The 17858-nt window shown below is 46.0% G+C and overlaps 1 protein-coding gene across 1 annotated transcript in view; it reads left to right on the top strand.

The window, feature by feature from the left end:
* The window catches only part of COL19A1 (collagen type XIX alpha 1 chain), a 372962-nt gene that overhangs the window by 101243 nt on the left and 253861 nt on the right, over positions 1-17858 (top strand). Inside the window, exon 11 of the mRNA XM_050951630.1 lies at positions 11017-11061. Coding sequence (XP_050807587.1) covers positions 11017-11061 — 45 coding nt within the window. The remainder of the gene's footprint in view (positions 1-11016; positions 11062-17858) is intronic.

Here is a 17858-nt window from a genome sequence, read left to right as displayed (position 1 = left end):
GGTGGAGGGAAGTTTGGGGTGTGAGTCCTTTGTTCTTGGTTTTTCTCTTCTCTCGGCTCTGAGAGTGATTTTTCTATCTCCAGGCTTTCTAATCTTCTGTTTCCAAGTTGTAAGTACAAGGATAGTAAGACAATAGGTTTATATTGTTTTTTTTGTATCTACATGTGTGTAGTTGCTGGAATGTGTTAAATTGTATTCTTTTTGGATAAGGCTGTTTATTCATTTTTTTCCTTTAAGCAATTGACCCTGTATATTGTCACCTTATTACAGAGATCCTTTTATGTTCTTTTTTTTTTCTTTTTTTTATATAAAGCTTTCTTTTTAAGACCTGTTGGAGTTTTTCTTTAGTGGGGACTCCAGGGAATTGAGTCTGCAGCTCACCAGGGAATTGGTGGAAGGAAAAAGTCAAGGGGAAAATCTCTTTGTGTTAGATTTACTAAGCCTGACTTTGCATACCCTCTGGGTGAGGGGGAGAGATTAGATCTCTCGGTACTTGTGTTTCCAGGACTGGAAGCAGGGAATCTCCTAGGGTCGTCCAGGGAGGGGAGCCTGGGAGGATGTAACAAGGAAACAAGGGGAGGGGGTTATTTCCCTTTGTTGTAAGACTCAAGGCATCTGAGTCTGGGGGTCCCCCAGGGGAGGTTTTGGGGAGACCACAGTGAGCTAGGCACTGTATAATTCCTAGCTGGTGGCAGCGATACCAGGTCCAAACTGGTAACTAAGCTTGGAGGTTTTCATGCTAACACCCATATTTTGGACGCTAAGGTCCAGATCTGGGAAGAAATGTTATGACACCAGTGCCACCCAGCCCTGTGGAAACAACCCCCCCTCCAGCTACTCGCTACTTGCCTCCTCACCCCTGCCCCAAGTATAAAGCCTCGCCGCCACTGCTTGCCCACCCGGCCACTCGGCTCGTCATCCTCCCATGAAATACAGGGAGGGGAAAGGGGGGCAGTGTGAAGGGATGGGATGTGACTGTCCAACACACAAACATAGGGGCCGCAGGGAGCCCGGGGTGTGGGGGCAGTGTGATAGCGGCTGGGGAGGGGGAAGGTCCCTGGACCAGGGAAGGGGGCAGCAGCTGGGACAGGGCAGGTGCAACGCGCACGCACACACACACACACACACACACGTCTCCCCCAGGGATTTCCTGGCTGTTCACAGACAGTTCAAACCCACCCACATCCGATCACTGCAGAGGCTGCCTTGGGACCAACCAGCGCAGTAGCTGCCCCACCCCCAACCAAAGGGAGAGGTGTCTTGGCCCAGATCAGGCGCCCCTCCCCTTGCTCAGCTCTTCGGGCTCTGCTTTGTGCCCAGTGCTTCCCACCTCAGCAGGTCCCGGAAGTGATACACCCACTGTACGCCAGGCAGGGGGAGCGGGAGACAGAAACACATGCCGTTCTGGTCGTTAGGGTGATTGGAGTGCGAGGCTGTGAGGCGAGGACCCTCCCAGGCAGGTGGCAAACCCAGCAGCGTCACCTCACCACTTGCCCGTGGGGAGCACAGGGAGCCCATGCAGGCTGCATGTTGTGCAGGCCTGTGTTAAGTGCAGTGTTGAATTGTCCCTCCCCAGCAAAGATCAGTGGGTTTCTTTTGTTTTTTAAATCAATCATAGTCTTCCTGGAAAGATTCAAGATGGAGTTGTAATAACCTTAGTCCCAGATTTGGACCTTAGCGTCCAAAATATGGGGGTTAGCATGAAAACCTCCAAGCTTAGTTACCAGCTTGGACCTGGTACCTGCTGCCACCACCCAAAAAATTAGAGTGTTTTGGGGCACTCTGGTCCCCCTGAAAAACCTTCCCTGGGGACCCCAAGACCCAAATCCCTTGAGTCTCACAACAAAGGGAAATAATCCTTTTTCCCTTCCCCCCTCCAGGTGCTCCTGGAGAGATACACAGACACAAGCTCTGTGAATCCAAACAGAGTGAATCTCCCTCTCTGTTCCCAATCCTGGAAACAAAAAGTACTTTCCTCTTCACCCAGAGGGAATGCAAAATCAGGCTAGCCACTTCAACACACACAGATCTCCCCTGATTTCTTCCTCCCACCAATTCCCTGGTGAGTACAGACTCAATTTCCCTGCAGTAAAGAAAAACTCCAACAGGTCTTAAAAGAAAGCTTTATATAAAAAGAAAGAAAAATAAGTACAAATATTCTCTCTGTATTAAGATGATACAACACAGGGCAAGTTCTTAAAAGAATATTGAATAAACAGCCTTATTCAAAAAGAATACAAATCAAAGCACTCCAGCACTTATATTCATGCAAATACCAAAGAAAAGAAACCATATAACTTACTATCTGATCTCTTTGTCCTTACACTTAGAAACAGAAGACTAGAAAGTAGAGCTACTTCTCCAAAGCTCAGAGAGGCAGGCAGACGGAAAAAAACAAAGACACAGAGACACAATTCCCTCCACCCAAAGTTGAAAAAATCCGGTTTCCTGATTGGTCCTCTGGTCAGGTGCTTCAGGTGAAAGAGACATTAACCCTTAGCTATCTGTTTATGACACGCCCCCCAAATTGCAGACAGTGGGGAATCTCACTGGCGGCGATTTCCTTCTAGAACTTGAAAATAAACAGATTAATACAACACATACACCTTTACATATACTCCTAAGTATATAACTAACAGACTTCTACATTTTAAGAACACTTTTTAACTACTGAATTCTGGGAAACTCTCACGGGAGAGTGCATCAGCAACTTTATTAGAAGCTCCTGTGATGTGTTGAATTTCAAAATCAAAATCTTGGAGAGCTAAACTCCAACGAAGAAGTTTCTTGTTGTTCCCCTTGGCAGTATGAAGCCACTTTAGTGCAGCATGGTCAGTTTGTAGTTGGAACCGCCGTCCCCAAACATATGGGCGTAGCTTTTCCAGGGCGTACACAATGGCATAGCATTCCTTTTCACTGACTGACCAGTGACTTTCCCTCTCAGACAGTTTCTTGCTGAGAAACACGACAGGATGGAAGTTGTGATCTGTTGCTTCCTGCATGAGCACTGCTCCTATACCACGCTCAGATGCATCCGTGGTTACTAGGAATGGCTTGTCAAAATCCGGGGCCCTGAGCACAGGGTCAGACATGAGCGTTGCCTTAAGTTGGGTAAAGGCCTTTTGACACTCATCAGTCCACTTAACTGCATTTGGCTGGGTCTTTTTGGTCAGGTCGGTCAGTGGGGCAGCGATTTGGCTGTAGTGTGGTACAAATCGCCTGTAGTATCCGGCCAAGCCTAAGAAGGATTGGACCTGCTTCTTTGACTTTGGGACAGGCCACTTTTGGATAGCATCCACCTTGGCCTGTAGGGGGTTTATGGTTCCTCGACCCACCTGGTGCCCCAGGTAAGTCACTCTGTTTTGGCCTATTTGACACTTTTTGGCCTTAACAGTTAGTCCGGCCTGCCTGATGCGCTCAAAGACCTTTTCCAGGTGTAGTAGGTGTTCAGGCCAGGAGTCTGAAAAAATGGCCACATCATCGAGGTAGGCAACTGCAAATTCTCCCAGTCCAGCTAGTAGACCATCTACCAGCCTCTGGAAGGTGGCGGGTGCATTTCGAAGGCCGAAAGGAAGGACATTGAATTCATACACCCCCGCATGGGTGACGAATGCTGACCTCTCCTTGGCAGGTTCATCTAGCGGTACTTGCCAGTACCCCTTGGTTAAGTCTATTGTAGAGATGAACTGGGCACGTCCCAACTTCTCCAATAGCTCATCGGTACGTGGCATTGGATAGTTGTCCGGACGAGTTACAGCATTTAGCTTACGGTAGTCCACGCAAAAGCGTATTTCCCCATCTGGTTTGGGTACCAGAACCACTGGAGATGCCCATGCACTGGTAGATGAGCGGATTATACCCATCTGTAGCATGTTCTGGATTTCCCGTTCTATAGCAGCTTGGGCATGAGGAGACACTCGGTAGGGTGGGGTTCTGATTGGGTGAGCATTACCTGTATCAATGGAGTGGTATGCCCGTTCAGTCCGTCCTGGGGTGGCTGAGAACAATGGGGCGAAGCTAGTGCACAGCTCCTTGATTTGCTGCCGCTGCAGACGTTCCAGAGTGGTTGAGAGGTTCACCTCTTCCACGCCACCGTCTTTTTTCCCGTCGTAGTAGACACCGTCAGGCCACTCAGCATCCTCTCCCTGGACTGTAAACTGACAAACCTGTAAGTCTCTGGAATAGAAAGGCTTGAGAGAATTAACATGGTACACTTTAGGCTGTAGTGAGGAATTGGGAAATGCTATGAGGTAGTTTACAGCTCCCAGGCGCTCTTGGACCGTGAAGGGCCCTTCCCATGATGCTTCCATCTTATGGGCCTGTTGCGCCTTCAAGACCATAACCTGGTCTCCTACCTTGAAGGACCGATCTCTGGCATGTCTGTCATACCAGGCCTTTTGCTCTTCCTGAGCATCCTTTAGATTCTCTCTAGCAAGGGCTAAAGAGTGTCGGAGGGTGCTTTGTAGGTTGCTTACAAAGTCCAGAATGTTAGTTCCTGGAGAAGGCGTAAACCCCTCCCATTGCTGCTTCACCAACTGTAATGGCCCCTTAACCTCGTGACCATACACAAGTTCAAACGGTGAAAACCCTAAACTGGGATGTGGTACAGCCCTGTAGGCAAACAGTAACTGCTGCAACACTAGGTCCCAATTATTGGAGAATTCGTTGATGAATTTTCGTATCATGGCCCCCAAAGTTCCATTGAACCTTTCCACCAGGCCATTGGTTTGATGGTGGTATGGGTGGCAACCAAGTGATTCACCCCATGAGTTTCCCACAGTTTTTCCATGGTCCCTGCCAGGAAATTAGACCCTGAATCTGTAAGGATGTCGCAGGGCCAACCTACCCTGGCAAAGATGTCTGTTAAGGCCAGGCACACAGTGTTAGCCCTGGTGTTGCCTAGAGCTACTGCTTCTGGCCATCGGGTAGCAAAGTCCACTAAAGTCAGTACGTACTGCTTTCCTCTGGGCGTCTTTTTTGGGAAAGGGCCCAGAATATCCACAGCTACTCGCTGAAATGGGACCTCAATTATGGGGAGTGGCTGGAGAGGGGCCTTGACCTGGTCTTGAGGCTTTCCCACTCTTTGGCATACCTCACAAGACCGGACATACTTGGCAACATCCTTGCCCATCCCCTCCCAGTGGAAGGACTTCCCCAACCGGTCTTTGGTTCTGTTCACCCCAGCATGGCCACTGGGATGATCATGGGCTAAGCTTAAGAGCTTCCCCCGGTACTTAGTTGGAACCACCAACTGTTTGTGCGGCTGCCATTCTTCCCGGTGTCCACCAGAAAGAATTTCCTTGTATAAAAGTCCTTGGTCTATAACAAACCGGGATCGATTAGAAGAGCTGAGAGGCGGTGGGGTGCTCCGTGCCGCCGCCCAAGCTTTCTGAAGGCTGTCATCCGCTTCCTGCTCAGTCTGGAACTGTTCCCTTGAGGCTGGGGTCACCAGTTCTTCCTCAGACTGTGGACTTGGGCTTGGTCCCTCTGGAAGCGATGTAGGTGATGGGGTTGTTTCCGTTGCTGGTGAACCGCTCTCCGCTGGTGCACCTGAGGGTATTTCAGGCTCTGGCCGAGCCTTTTGGGTATGGCTGTCTGTGGCTTCTGCCAGTTTTGGCTCGCTGGCGCCCTCTGGCGTTGAGTTTGAAGATGTAGTTGCACTTGTTGGTGCTGGTTGCTGTTCCAGTTCCGGGCCTGGGACTGGAGATGCTGTGGCTGTTTCAGTGGTAGGCATGGAATCCGGGTCCACTACCTCTGTCTGGGTCTCTGGTAACACAGACGGGGCCTCTGTGGACGGCTCAGGAACAGGAATGGGTCTGGAAGCTTGCCTGGTTTGGCTACGTGTAACCATTCCCACTCTCTTGGCCCGCCTCACCTGGTTGGCCAAGTCCTCCCCCAGTAGCATGGGGATAGGATAATTGTCATAGACTGCAAAAGTCCACATTCCTGACCAGCCTTTGTACTGGACAGGCAGTTGAGCTGTAGGCAAGTCTACAGCTTGTGACATGAAGGGGTAAATTGTAACTTTGGCCTTTGGGTTGATGAATTTGGGGTCAACGAAGGATTGGTGGATAGCTGACACTTGTGCCCCCGTGTCTCTCCACGCAGTAACCTTCTTTCCGCCCACTCTCAAATTTTCCTTTCGCTCCAAGGGTATTTGAGAGGCATCCGGGCCTGGGGATCTTTGGTGTGATGGTGGTGTAATGAATTGCACTCGCATGGTGTTCTTGGGACACTTGGCCTGATATGTCCCAGTTCATTACACTTAAAGCATCTTCCATCTGATGGGTCACTGGGCCGAGGTGAGTTACTGGAGACTGGTGAGGTTGAAGGGTAGGGTATCTGTGGCTTTACTTGGGTGGTATGTGGGGTCTTTGGCTGTCCTCGGTTGTAGGGTTTATGGTCTGTGTGCCCCCGGGGGTAATCGTTCCCCTTGACAGTAGCTTTCTTGCTTTCTGCCAGTTCCATCCATTTGGCTCCAATCTCCCCCGCCTCAGCGATATCTTTGGGATTTCCATCTTGTATGTACCGTGTGATGTCTTCAGGAACACCATCCAAGAACTGCTCCATTTGTATGAGGAGGTTCAGTTCTTCCAAGGTTTGAATGTTGTTTCCTGTTAGCCAGGCCTCATAGTTTTTTGCAATGTAGTAGGCGTGTTTGGGAAATGACACCTCTGGTTTCCACTTTTGGGTTCTGAAGCGCCGACGGGCATGATCTGGGGTTATCCCCATCCTGTATCTGGCCTTGGTTAGAAAAAGTTTATAGTCATTCATTTGGTGCTTAGGCATTTCAGCTGCCACCTCTGCTAAAGGTCCACTGAGCTGTGACCTCAATTCTACCATGTACTGGTCTTCGGGGATCTTGTACCCAAGACAGGCTCTTTCAAAATTTTCCAAGAAGGCCTCGGTGTCATCACCTGCCTTGTAGGTGGGAAATTTCCTGTGCTGTGGAGCAATATTTGGCGCCAGGTTGTTAGGGTTGGCTGGAGTCTGTTGCTTAGCCTTTTCTAATTCCATGGCCTGTTGGTGGGCTTCCCTCTGGAGTTCTATCTGTCTTCTGTGGGCTGCCTCTTCTTCTGCTTGCTTCCTTCTATGGGCCAACTCTTCTTCTTCTATTTTTCTTTTGTGTGCTGCCTCTTTGATTTGTTCTTCTCTTTCTTTCATCTCCATTTGTCGCCTGTGTTCAGCTTCTTTGAATTGCTCTTCGGCCTTAATTTTTGCCTTAGAAGTCATGGTTCCTGTTTTCTTGTGTTGGGGTGCCCTCCGGTGTTTATCTTCTGAACTGCAGGTTCTGTTGCCTCCTGAAGTCTGCCTAGCAACAGTGCTTTTTTCCTTTTCTCTCTCTAGCTAATGTTCAATGAAAGGAAACCAGAAAAACCACTTTATTTGCATGCCTATAAGTGCTGGTACGACTCTCAATGGGAGTGCTATTGTGTGACAAAAGACTGTTAATAGTCCTTAACGACTTCTGCTTAACATGCAAGCCACAACTGCCAGAGAGAGCAGAAAAAAAATTTCTCTCTGGTTCCCTTTTAAAACCAAACTGTTTCTCTCTGCTAAAAAGCCCTTAGCAGAGAAAAGAAAAATATAATATTCCTACTGGCTTCTGGATTCTAGTCCCACCAGCTGCACACCATGTAATAACCTTAGTCCCAGATTTGGACCTTAGCGTCCAAAATATGGGGGTTAGCATGAAAACCTCCAAGCTTAGTTACCAGCTTGGACCTGGTACCTGCTGCCACCACCCAAAAAATTAGAGTGTTTTGGGGCACTCTGGTCCCCCTGAAAAACCTTCCCTGGGGACCCCAAGACCCAAATCCCTTGAGTCTCACAACAAAGGGAAATAATCCTTTTTCCCTTCCCCCCTCCAGGTGCTCCTGGAGAGATACACAGACACAAGCTCTGTGAATCCAAACAGAGTGAATCTCCCTCTCTGTTCCCAATCCTGGAAACAAAAAGTACTTTCCTCTTCACCCAGAGGGAATGCAAAATCAGGCTAGCCACTTCAACACACACAGATCTCCCCTGATTTCTTCCTCCCACCAATTCCCTGGTGAGTACAGACTCAATTTCCCTGCAGTAAAGAAAAACTCCAACAGGTCTTAAAAGAAAGCTTTATATAAAAAGAAAGAAAAATAAGTACAAATATTCTCTCTGTATTAAGATGATACAACACAGGGCAAGTTCTTAAAAGAATATTGAATAAACAGCCTTATTCAAAAAGAATACAAATCAAAGCACTCCAGCACTTATATTCATGCAAATACCAAAGAAAAGAAACCATATAACTTACTATCTGATCTCTTTGTCCTTACACTTAGAAACAGAAGACTAGAAAGTAGAGCTACTTCTCCAAAGCTCAGAGAGGCAGGCAGACGGAAAAAAACAAAGACACAGAGACACAATTCCCTCCACCCAAAGTTGAAAAAATCCGGTTTCCTGATTGGTCCTCTGGTCAGGTGCTTCAGGTGAAAGAGACATTAACCCTTAGCTATCTGTTTATGACAGGAGTCTTCTGTGAAATACAGCATGGATGCCTTTTGAAATTAAAACTTAATTCTGATACCACTTTGGCTGATGTAATGCAATTGATTTCAGTGGAATTATTCCTGAGTTACATCACTGAAAGGGCAATCAAGCTATGTCTACACTACCGCAGCATTGATGCTCCAGTGATCTATGCACCAGGGATCCATTTAGTGGGTCTAGTGAAGACCCACTAAATTGACAGCAGAGCACACTCTAGTGTTCCACCAGGAACAAGAGGAGTAAGGTAGGTCGAAAGGAGAGTGTCTCCCATCAATGTGGGTAGTGAAGACACTGGGGTAAGTCTACCTAAGCTATGTCGACGCCAGCTACATCAGGGATCGGCAACCTTTGGCATGCAGCTCACCAGGGTGAGCACCGTGGGGGGCCGGGCCAGTTTGTTTACCTGCCACGTCGACAGGTTTGGCCTGGCTGCGGTTCGCCGTCCCAGGCCAATGGGGGCTGTGGGAAGCGGCGCAGGCAGAGGGATGTGCTAGCCGCTGCTTCTTGCCTGGAGTGGCGAACCGCGGCCAGTGGGAGGTGTGATTGGCTGGCTGAACCTGTGGATGCAGCAGGTAAACAGCCCGACCCGGCCCACCCGGGGGCTTACCCTAGTGGGTCGCGTGCCAAAGGTTGCTGATCCATGAGCTCCGTTCTTCACATAGCTGGAGTTGCGTAACTTAGGTTGACTTACTGTGCTAGTGTAGACATAGCCTCAGAATATGCCGCTAACTCTCTAAACATGGCTCTTGCCCAGAAGTTATAAAGCAATGCTACAGCATTCAGGAAGGACTAAAATATTACCTTTTGAACATATTGCTAGATTAATATTGCAAACCTCAAGAGATCAGACCCCCCAGAATCATGATTTAAAAAAATATATTGTTGGGATTATATTTTTTATTTGTCTTTTGATATTTTTAACTCTCCCTAGCTCTTCTGTGTGACCATTAGTGTTGCCCACTCTCTCAAATGAATTACTTAGAGATTTTTGTACATCTGCCCAGCCCCTGCCCAGCTGTTAATTCTGCTCTGCTGTTTAGAAATGATTTTCGTAATAAATTTATTAAGGCTTACAATGACTCAGCTTCCACACAAGTATTTCTTTATTAGTCCAATGGCCAATTTGTGTTGGTTTTATATACAAAATACCAATACAAGCATATACATACTTATACTCTTAGCAACAAGACAGTTATAAGCATTGGCCAAAATACTTACAACAGGATTAGGCGCAGGAGATATCGTCCCATCATGGCATGACTCCAGAGAGAGAAGGAAAAGATCTGACAAAGAAATTCCAAAAGAACCTTGCTTTTTATACATTATAATATACCAGTGATTTCATTGCTATTCATTGAACCTTAGCCAAAACTAGATGAGAGAGTGTTGGGGCTGAACCCTGCCCCCTGGCCTGGTTAAGACAAGATTCGTGGCTGGCCCCTTTCTTTTCAGGGTTTCCTTCTTATATTATTTTGCTGATTTTTCCCCCTAGCGATTGAACTAAGTATTTCTTTCTAAACAAACGAATAATTGTTTACTTCACCTATTACCCAGCTAACCATGTTTTCTTTAATTTTATTACTCCAGCCCAAACCTTAAATAAGATAATAATGGTATTTCAAGAGTCACTACAAGTTTAACACAAAATAACTCTTCTTTCTCATGAACACATTCCTTTTGGTGACATGCCTTGGGCCTGTCACTCAAGTGAACTTCCAAACTCAGTTTAAAACCATAGTTCACCCAGCTGTAATGTGGGGCTATATTCCTTACCTCTGCTTCTCATGGGGTTCTTTACTCCACTCTCTGAGGCCAGGGGACAGCAACAGTGGAGTCAACTCTCCCCCTTTGCAGACTGGAGGGCAGCTATGGAGACTCTTCACCCCTCCCCACTTCCCTTCCCAGGCTAGGTGCTGCAGGGAGTAGTTGGGAGGAGCAGATGTGCTGTTCTGTCCCAGTTGCTCACAAGAGAGGGGAGAAGAGAGACTGGACCCGCTCTTAGCTGCTGGGCTCTCTCCTTCCTCCTTCCCTCCTGTGAAAACAACGAGCGGAGGAGAGAAACTCTTCTGGCTTTTGGCAGAGCTGAACTTTGTGAGGTAGCTGGAGCTTCCTTATGTCATCACAAGATGGGCTCCAGAACTCTCTGAAATCCTGTCACTCACAGTAAAATAAAGAGCATTGACAGTACTCCTTGATGCACTGCAACTAGTCATTATTCACGATTTTCTGAGTGAAATATAGTTTGATGAAAGCAACAAAAATTATCAGTATGTAGCTATACAGCATATACCCAGGATGTTTCTGTAAAAATATATATAATATACAAAATGATTAAAGAGGCAAATATCTATCCATAATCACCTGTAAAACTATTGTGACTTGCTTAGTTTGAAAATATTGCTGGGAATAAGCAGTCTTTGATTTTTCTTATGGTTTGCTCATATGAATGAGAGCCAAATAATGAAGGTTTTGTACATTTTGTTTCAGGGAGAAGATGGCTTAGTAGGTGTTCCTGGCCTTCCTGGTTCCAAGGTAAAGGTGTTTTAGTTTTGTATATTTGCATTTCTAAAGCTTCCTTCTTTTCCCCAACTGTCCACTACCTATAGAAATTGGTCAGTATTTGAAATTACATATAGGGTGTAAGATTCATTTCATGTGCCAGTGGAACTGTAGTACTGGGCCTCTGGCACCAGAAATGACACGAGAAATGCCTGCGCACGCACAGCCGCCTGCATCTATCATTTTGCATTAGGAGCTTGGAATCAGTTGGCTAGGCCTCAAAATTGGGCTACGCCAGGCTTTGAGATGTGCTTATTCAGAAATTCAAAACTACCCTTTCCTGGTGAAATTCCAGGGAGGAGGAGGGTGACAGTGCGGTCACTTGCTGTCTTCCCAGTCAAATTTTCTCTTTGGTGCAGCATTCTCCTATTTATTCCTGCCCTCAGAGAGCTCACATGGTATTAAGTCTCCCTCAGGAAGGCTGGACGCATTTCAGCACCTAGAACCCAGGATGGGTGCCTAACAAATCAATTGATTTTGGGAATTTGATTGTGACATATCTTCAGAACACTAGCAGGCATCACTACAAAGCAATACATTGCATTCCTTACACTCTATGGGCTGATCGTGCTGCCTTGACCACCACCTCAGTGCTTTCTGTCCTAAAAGTTTGGATGAAGCTATGTTGCATGTTGAACTCTCATTACACTGTTTGGCTGGTGTTACATATTGGCAGTTTGGATAATATATTGCTAGCTGTGATTAGATCAAATTATCCATAAAATGTAATCTTAAGTGCTGTTAACAATAATACTCAAGTTTTAAAGAACAACTTTTCTTCAGTTTTTTGGACAGGAAAGTATAAAAATCATGCACATGATATTGTTCTATGTTTAAGATTTGTATTTCCATGTATTCAGCAGTTCAACTTCATTCATTTAGATGTTTTATGACACTTACATACAACTTTTATTGCTAACCTCCTTCATAAGTGACGATAAATGAAGCATTATTTTACAGGTAGTAGATCTTGGAACAGGCAATAGACCTCAATCTGAACATATACATGCAAGCACAGTGGCAATAAACACCCAGAAACATATTCTGATACAGTATATTATTAAAAAAAAAAGAACTCTGCTACAAACATGCCTTCATTCTTTTTATATTCTTGAGAAAGCATAATCTTTCCAGATATTGGGTCAGAAATTTTCTAGCCTCAACTGTCTCACACTGCTTGGAAATGTGACAAATATGTTCGTTGTACTCGTGAACAGAACACCGTAACAGCACCAAAATGCTCAATTAACAAGACATAAGATGACCCCAAAAGATGCAATTCATAAAAAGAAGCATGTTTATTGTAGGCAGGGCTGATGGCGCTTAAGAAGCTGTTGAAGTTGCTTGACACTTCCCACTTTGAGGGCTTGTCTACGCTGCCTCATGGGGTCAGCCTAAGATACACTATTCACATAGCTGAAGTTATGTAGCTGAAGTCGACTTAGATCTACTTACCACGGTGTCTTCACTGCAGTAAGTTGACAGCTGACATTCTCCCGTCAACTCTGCTTGTGCTTCTCGTTCTGGTGGAGTACTGGAGTCAACGGAAGAGTGCCCAGCAGTCAGTTTATTGCATCTTTACTAGATGCAATAAATCAACTCCCGCTGGATCAAATGCTGCCACCAATCTGGCAGGTAGTATAGACAAGCCTTCTGACTTTTGCTTTTCAGTTGCTTATAACTTTGCCAAACTCTAAGCATTTGAGCTGAAATTTTCATCCCCGTCAGCTTAGGCTGAAAGCTTTTGGAAAACTTCAGCCAAAATGGTTCAGCAGTTTCTAAGAACAAAGCTAGGGGAAAACATTGTATTACCCATGTTTAAAAAAAATTCTAGTGACCTTTTTCTTTAAAAAGTTAAAGCGCCCCCATATCTTGTAGCAGAGGCTTGAAATTTGGCAAGAGGGTGACCATGTCTGCCTAAATTTGGCCAAATTTTAAGCTTTTGAAAAATCACTGTGTGCACACACTCAGTAGATACTACTTCAGTTCTTAGCAGCTAGAAACATGGATGATTCCATCCTCATTGAGCATGCTCAGGCCTCTTAAAGCTCCTAGTAATGATCAGGCTGTGCATGTGTTACCCCCACGGCGTTACTGCACGAGCTCCATCCCCCTCATAGTTCCTTCGTGTTACAAAGCAACTGAGCATGCAATAGTATATGCCTATGCAATCTTAATTTGGGCCCTTTGTTAGTATATATTATACTAACCTTTCAACTTCTAAATTAAGGAATGTCATGAATGAGGCAGGAGACTGCAGGAACAGAAAGGCTAGTCTCATGGTTAGGGTAATATTCAATTGCCTTAGAGCAGAGGTGGGCAAACTTTTTGGGTTGAGGGCCACATCTGGGAGGGCAAATTGTATGCTGGGCCTGGACTGGGGGTTGGGGTGCGGGAGGGAGTGTGGTGTATGGGAGAGGGTGCGGTGTGCAGGAAGGGGCTCAGGGCAAGGGATTGGAGCAGAGGAGGGGTGCGGGGTATATGAGAGGGCTCAAGGAAGGGGGTTGGGGTGCAGGAGGGGGCTTGGCAGGGGTTCAGGAGGGGTGCGGACTGTGGAAGGGGGCTCAGGGCAGAGGGTTGGGGTGCAGCAGGGGGCTCAGGGCAGGGAGTAGGAGTGCAGGGTGTATGAGAGGGCTCAGGACAGGGAGTTGGGGGGCAGGGTGTAGGAGGGGTTTGGGCACCAGCCTGAAGCAGCTTACCTAAAGCGGCTCCAGGGTGGCTGTGGCATGCACCGGGGCCAGGGCAGGCTCCCTGCGTGCCTGCCCTGGCCCCATGCCGTGCCGCTCCAGGAAGAGCTATGGCCCCTGTGGGAGGGGAGCCAGAGGGCTCTGCGTGCACTGCCCTTGCACGCCTCCAGGTACCCTGTTCCCAGCCAATGGGACCTGTGGGGGTGGTGCCTGAAGGCAAGTGCAACGCTTGAAGCCCTCTGCACCCCTGCCTGGGGGCTGCAGTGCTGGACATTTCTGAGAGTGGCATGGGGCCCACAGCACCACTGGGGCAATTTCATGAGCCAGATTGAAAGCCCTGAGGGACTGGGTCTGGCCTGCAGGCTGTAGTTTGCCCACCTCTGCCTTAGAACATTGGATTCTGTACTTGCCTCTGCCAAAGAGTTCCTATGTGATGCTAGACACCTCATTTAAACTTTCCACAGATGGTCAGTAGTTGTGTGTTCCTCATTGTCTGAGTGCCTGACTTGCGACCCTGGGATAATTCGCAGATTGGCTGAGCACTCAAGTCTGCAACTGAAATTAATGGGAGCTTTGCTTCAAATACATAAAGTACGATATAATGCTAAATACTCTGAAAAATCAGGCCCTAGTTGTCTCACATTGGGCACCCAAAATTAGTGGCAACTTTTGACCTTACTCTCTCTGCGTCTCAACTGTCCAACTGTAAACTGGGGATAATGCAACCCTGTCATGCCACGGCGGTATTGTGATGATAATAATTTGTGCGTGAAGCACTGTTACAATAGTGATGAATGCTTTAGGAAAGCTCACAAGGAAACAAATTCTTCAATGCAGGGTTTGAAAATTGTGCGGCGAATAAGATATAGGGCACTACTGACTAGTGGTGATAAAATAAAATATTGAATAATTGCTCACTGAGTGGGCACTGTCCTTCCTGTGCATTGAATGAAACAAGACATTTTATCCTGTGGATAAAAATGGTATATAATTATGTAATTAAAGGTGTATGCTACATTAAGGCTAAATTAAGATTTCCTAAGTGCTTGACTTTGCAACCTTATACACTCATAGACTCAGACTCATAGACCGTAGGTCTGGAAGGGACCTCGAGAGGTCATCGAGTCCAGTCCCCTGCCCTCATGGCAGGACCAAATACTGTCTAGACCATCCCTAAGAGACATTTATCTAACCTACTCTTAAATATCTCCAGAGATGGAGATTCCACAACTTCCCTAGGCAATCTATTCCAGTGTTTAACTACCCTGACAGTTAGGAACTTTTTCCTAATGTCCAACCTAAATCTCCCTTGCTGCAGTTTAAGCCCATCGCTTCTTGTTCTATCATTGGAGGCTAAGGTGAACAAGTTTTCTCCCTCCTTCTGATGACACCCTTTTAGATACCTGAAAATTGCTATCATGTCCCCTCTCAGTCTTCTCTTTTCCAAACTAAACAAACCCAATTCTTTCAGCCTTCCTTCATAGGTCATGTTCTCAAGACCTTTAATCATTCTTGTTGCTCTTCTCTGGACCCTCTCCAATTTCTCCACATCTTTCTTGAATTGCGGTGCCCAGAACTGGACACAATACTCCAGTTGAGGCCTAACCAGCGCAGAGTAAAGCGGAAGAATGACTTCTCGTGTCTTGTTTACAACACACCTGTTAATGCATCCCAGAATCACGTTTGCTTTTTTTGCAACAGTATCACACTGTTGACTCATATTAAGCTTGTGGTCCACTATGACCCCTAAATCTCTTTCTGCCATCCTCCTTCCTAGACAGTCTTTTCCCATTCTGTATGTGTGAAACTGATTGTTCCTACCTAAGTGGAGCACTTTGCATTTATCTTTATTGAACTTCATCCTGTTTACTTCAGACCATTTCTCCAATTTCTCCAGATCATTTTTAATTTTGACCCTGTCCTCCAAAGCAGTTGCAATCCCTCCCAGTTTGGTATCGTCTGCAAACTTAATAAGCGTACTTTCTATGCCAACATCTAAGTCGTTGATGAAGATATTGAACAGAGCCGGTCCCAAAACAGACCCCTGCGGTACCCCACTTGTTATACCTTTCCAGCAGGATTGGGAGCCATTAATAACTACTCTCTGAGTACGATTATCCAGCCAGTTATGCACCCACCTTATAGTAGCCCCATCTAAATTGTACTTTCCTAGTTTATCTATAAGAATATCATGTGAGACCGTATCAAATGCCTTACTAAAATCTAGGTATATCACATCCACCGCTTCTCCCTTATCCACAAGGCTCGTTATCCTATCAAAGAATGCTATCAGATTAGTTTGACACGATTTGTTCTTTACAAATCCATGCTGGCTATTCCCTATCACCTTACCACCTTCCAAGTGTTTGCAGATGATTTCTTTAATTACTTGCTCCATTATCTTCCCTGGCACAGAAGTTAAACTAATCGGTCTGTAGTTTCCTGGGTTGTTTTTATTTCCCTTTTTATAGATGGGCACTATATTTGCCCTTTTCCAGTCTTTTGGAATCTCCCCCGCCTCCCATGATTTCCCAAAGATAATAGCTAGAGGCTCAGATACCTCCTCTATTAACTCCTTGAGTATTCTAGGATGCATTTCATCAGGCCCTGGTGACTTGCAGGCATCTAACTTTTCTAAGTGATTTTTTACTTGCTCTTTTTTTATTTTATCTTCTAAACCTACCCTCTTCCCATAAGCATTCACTATATTAGACATTCCTTCAGACTTCTCAGTGAAGACCGAAACAAAGAAGTCATTAAGCATCTCTGCCATTTCCAAGTCTCCCGTTACTGTTTCCCCCTCCTCACTGAGCAGTGGGCCTACCCTGTCCTTGGTCTTCCTCTTGCTTCTAATGTATTGATAAAAAGTCTTCTTGTTTCCCTTTATTCCCATAGCTAGTCTGAGCTCATTTTGTGCCTTTGCCTTTCTAATCTTGCCTCTGCATTCCTGTGTTATTTGCCTATATTCGTCCTTTGTAATGTGACCTAGTTTCCATTTTTTATATGAGCCTTTTTATTTTGTAGGTCACGCAAGATCTCGTGGTTAAGCCAGGGTGGTCTTTTGCCACATTATCTATCTTTCCTAACCATCGGAATAGCTTGCTTTTGGGCCCTTAATAGTGTCCCTTTGAAAAACTGCCAACTCTCCTCAATTGTTTTTCCCCTCAGTCTTGATTCCCATGGGACCTTGCCTATCAGCTCTCTGAGCTTACCAAAATCTGCCTTCCTGAAATCCATTGTCTCTATTTTGCTGTACTCCCTTCTACCCTTCCTTAGAATTGCAAACTCTATGATTTCATGATCACTTTCACCCAAGCTTCCTTCTACTTTCAAATTCTCAACGAGTTCCTCCCTATTTGTTAAAATCAAGTCTAGAACAGCTTCCCACCTAGTAGCTTTTTCAGCTTTCTGAAATAAAAAGTTGTCTGCAATGCAGTCCAGGAACTTATTGGATAGTCTGTGCCCCGCGGTGTTATTTTCCCAACATATATCTGGATAGTTGAAGTCCCCCATCACCACCAAATCTTGGGCTTTGGATGATTTTGTTAGTTGTTTGAAAAAAGCCTCATCCACCTCTTCCACCTGATTAGGTGGCCTGTAGTAGACTCCCAGCACGACATCACCCGTGTTTTTTACCCCTTTTAGCCTAACCCAGAGACTCTCAACACTTCCATCTCCTATGTCCATCTCCACCTCAGTCCAAATGTGTACATTTTTAATATATGAGGCAACACCTCCTCCCTTTTTCCCCTGTCTATCCTTCCTGAGCAAACTATACCCATCCACACCAACATTCCAGTCGTGTGTATTATCCCACCAAGTTTCAGTAATGCCAATAATGTCATAGTTGTATTTATTTATTAGCACTTCCAGTTCTTCCTGCTTATTACCCATACTTCTTGCATTTGTATATAGGCATCTAAGATAATGGTTTGATCTTGCCTCCCAGCTTTGCCCTGACCCTCCTTTCTCTCTGCCATTATAGCGCATGCTCCCTCCTGTTTCCGACCCATCTCCCAGGTCTTGTTCCCCACTTACCTGTGGGGTTTGCTCACTTGTCCCCGTCAAACCTAGTTTAAAGCT

The sequence above is a fragment of the Gopherus flavomarginatus genome, chromosome 4 (genome assembly GCF_025201925.1).
Source record: "Gopherus flavomarginatus isolate rGopFla2 chromosome 4, rGopFla2.mat.asm, whole genome shotgun sequence".
In the NCBI taxonomy this organism is placed as follows: domain Eukaryota; kingdom Metazoa; phylum Chordata; order Testudines; family Testudinidae; genus Gopherus; species Gopherus flavomarginatus.
Note: the sequence above shows the minus strand (reverse complement) of the source record. Positions and strands in the feature narration are given on the sequence as shown.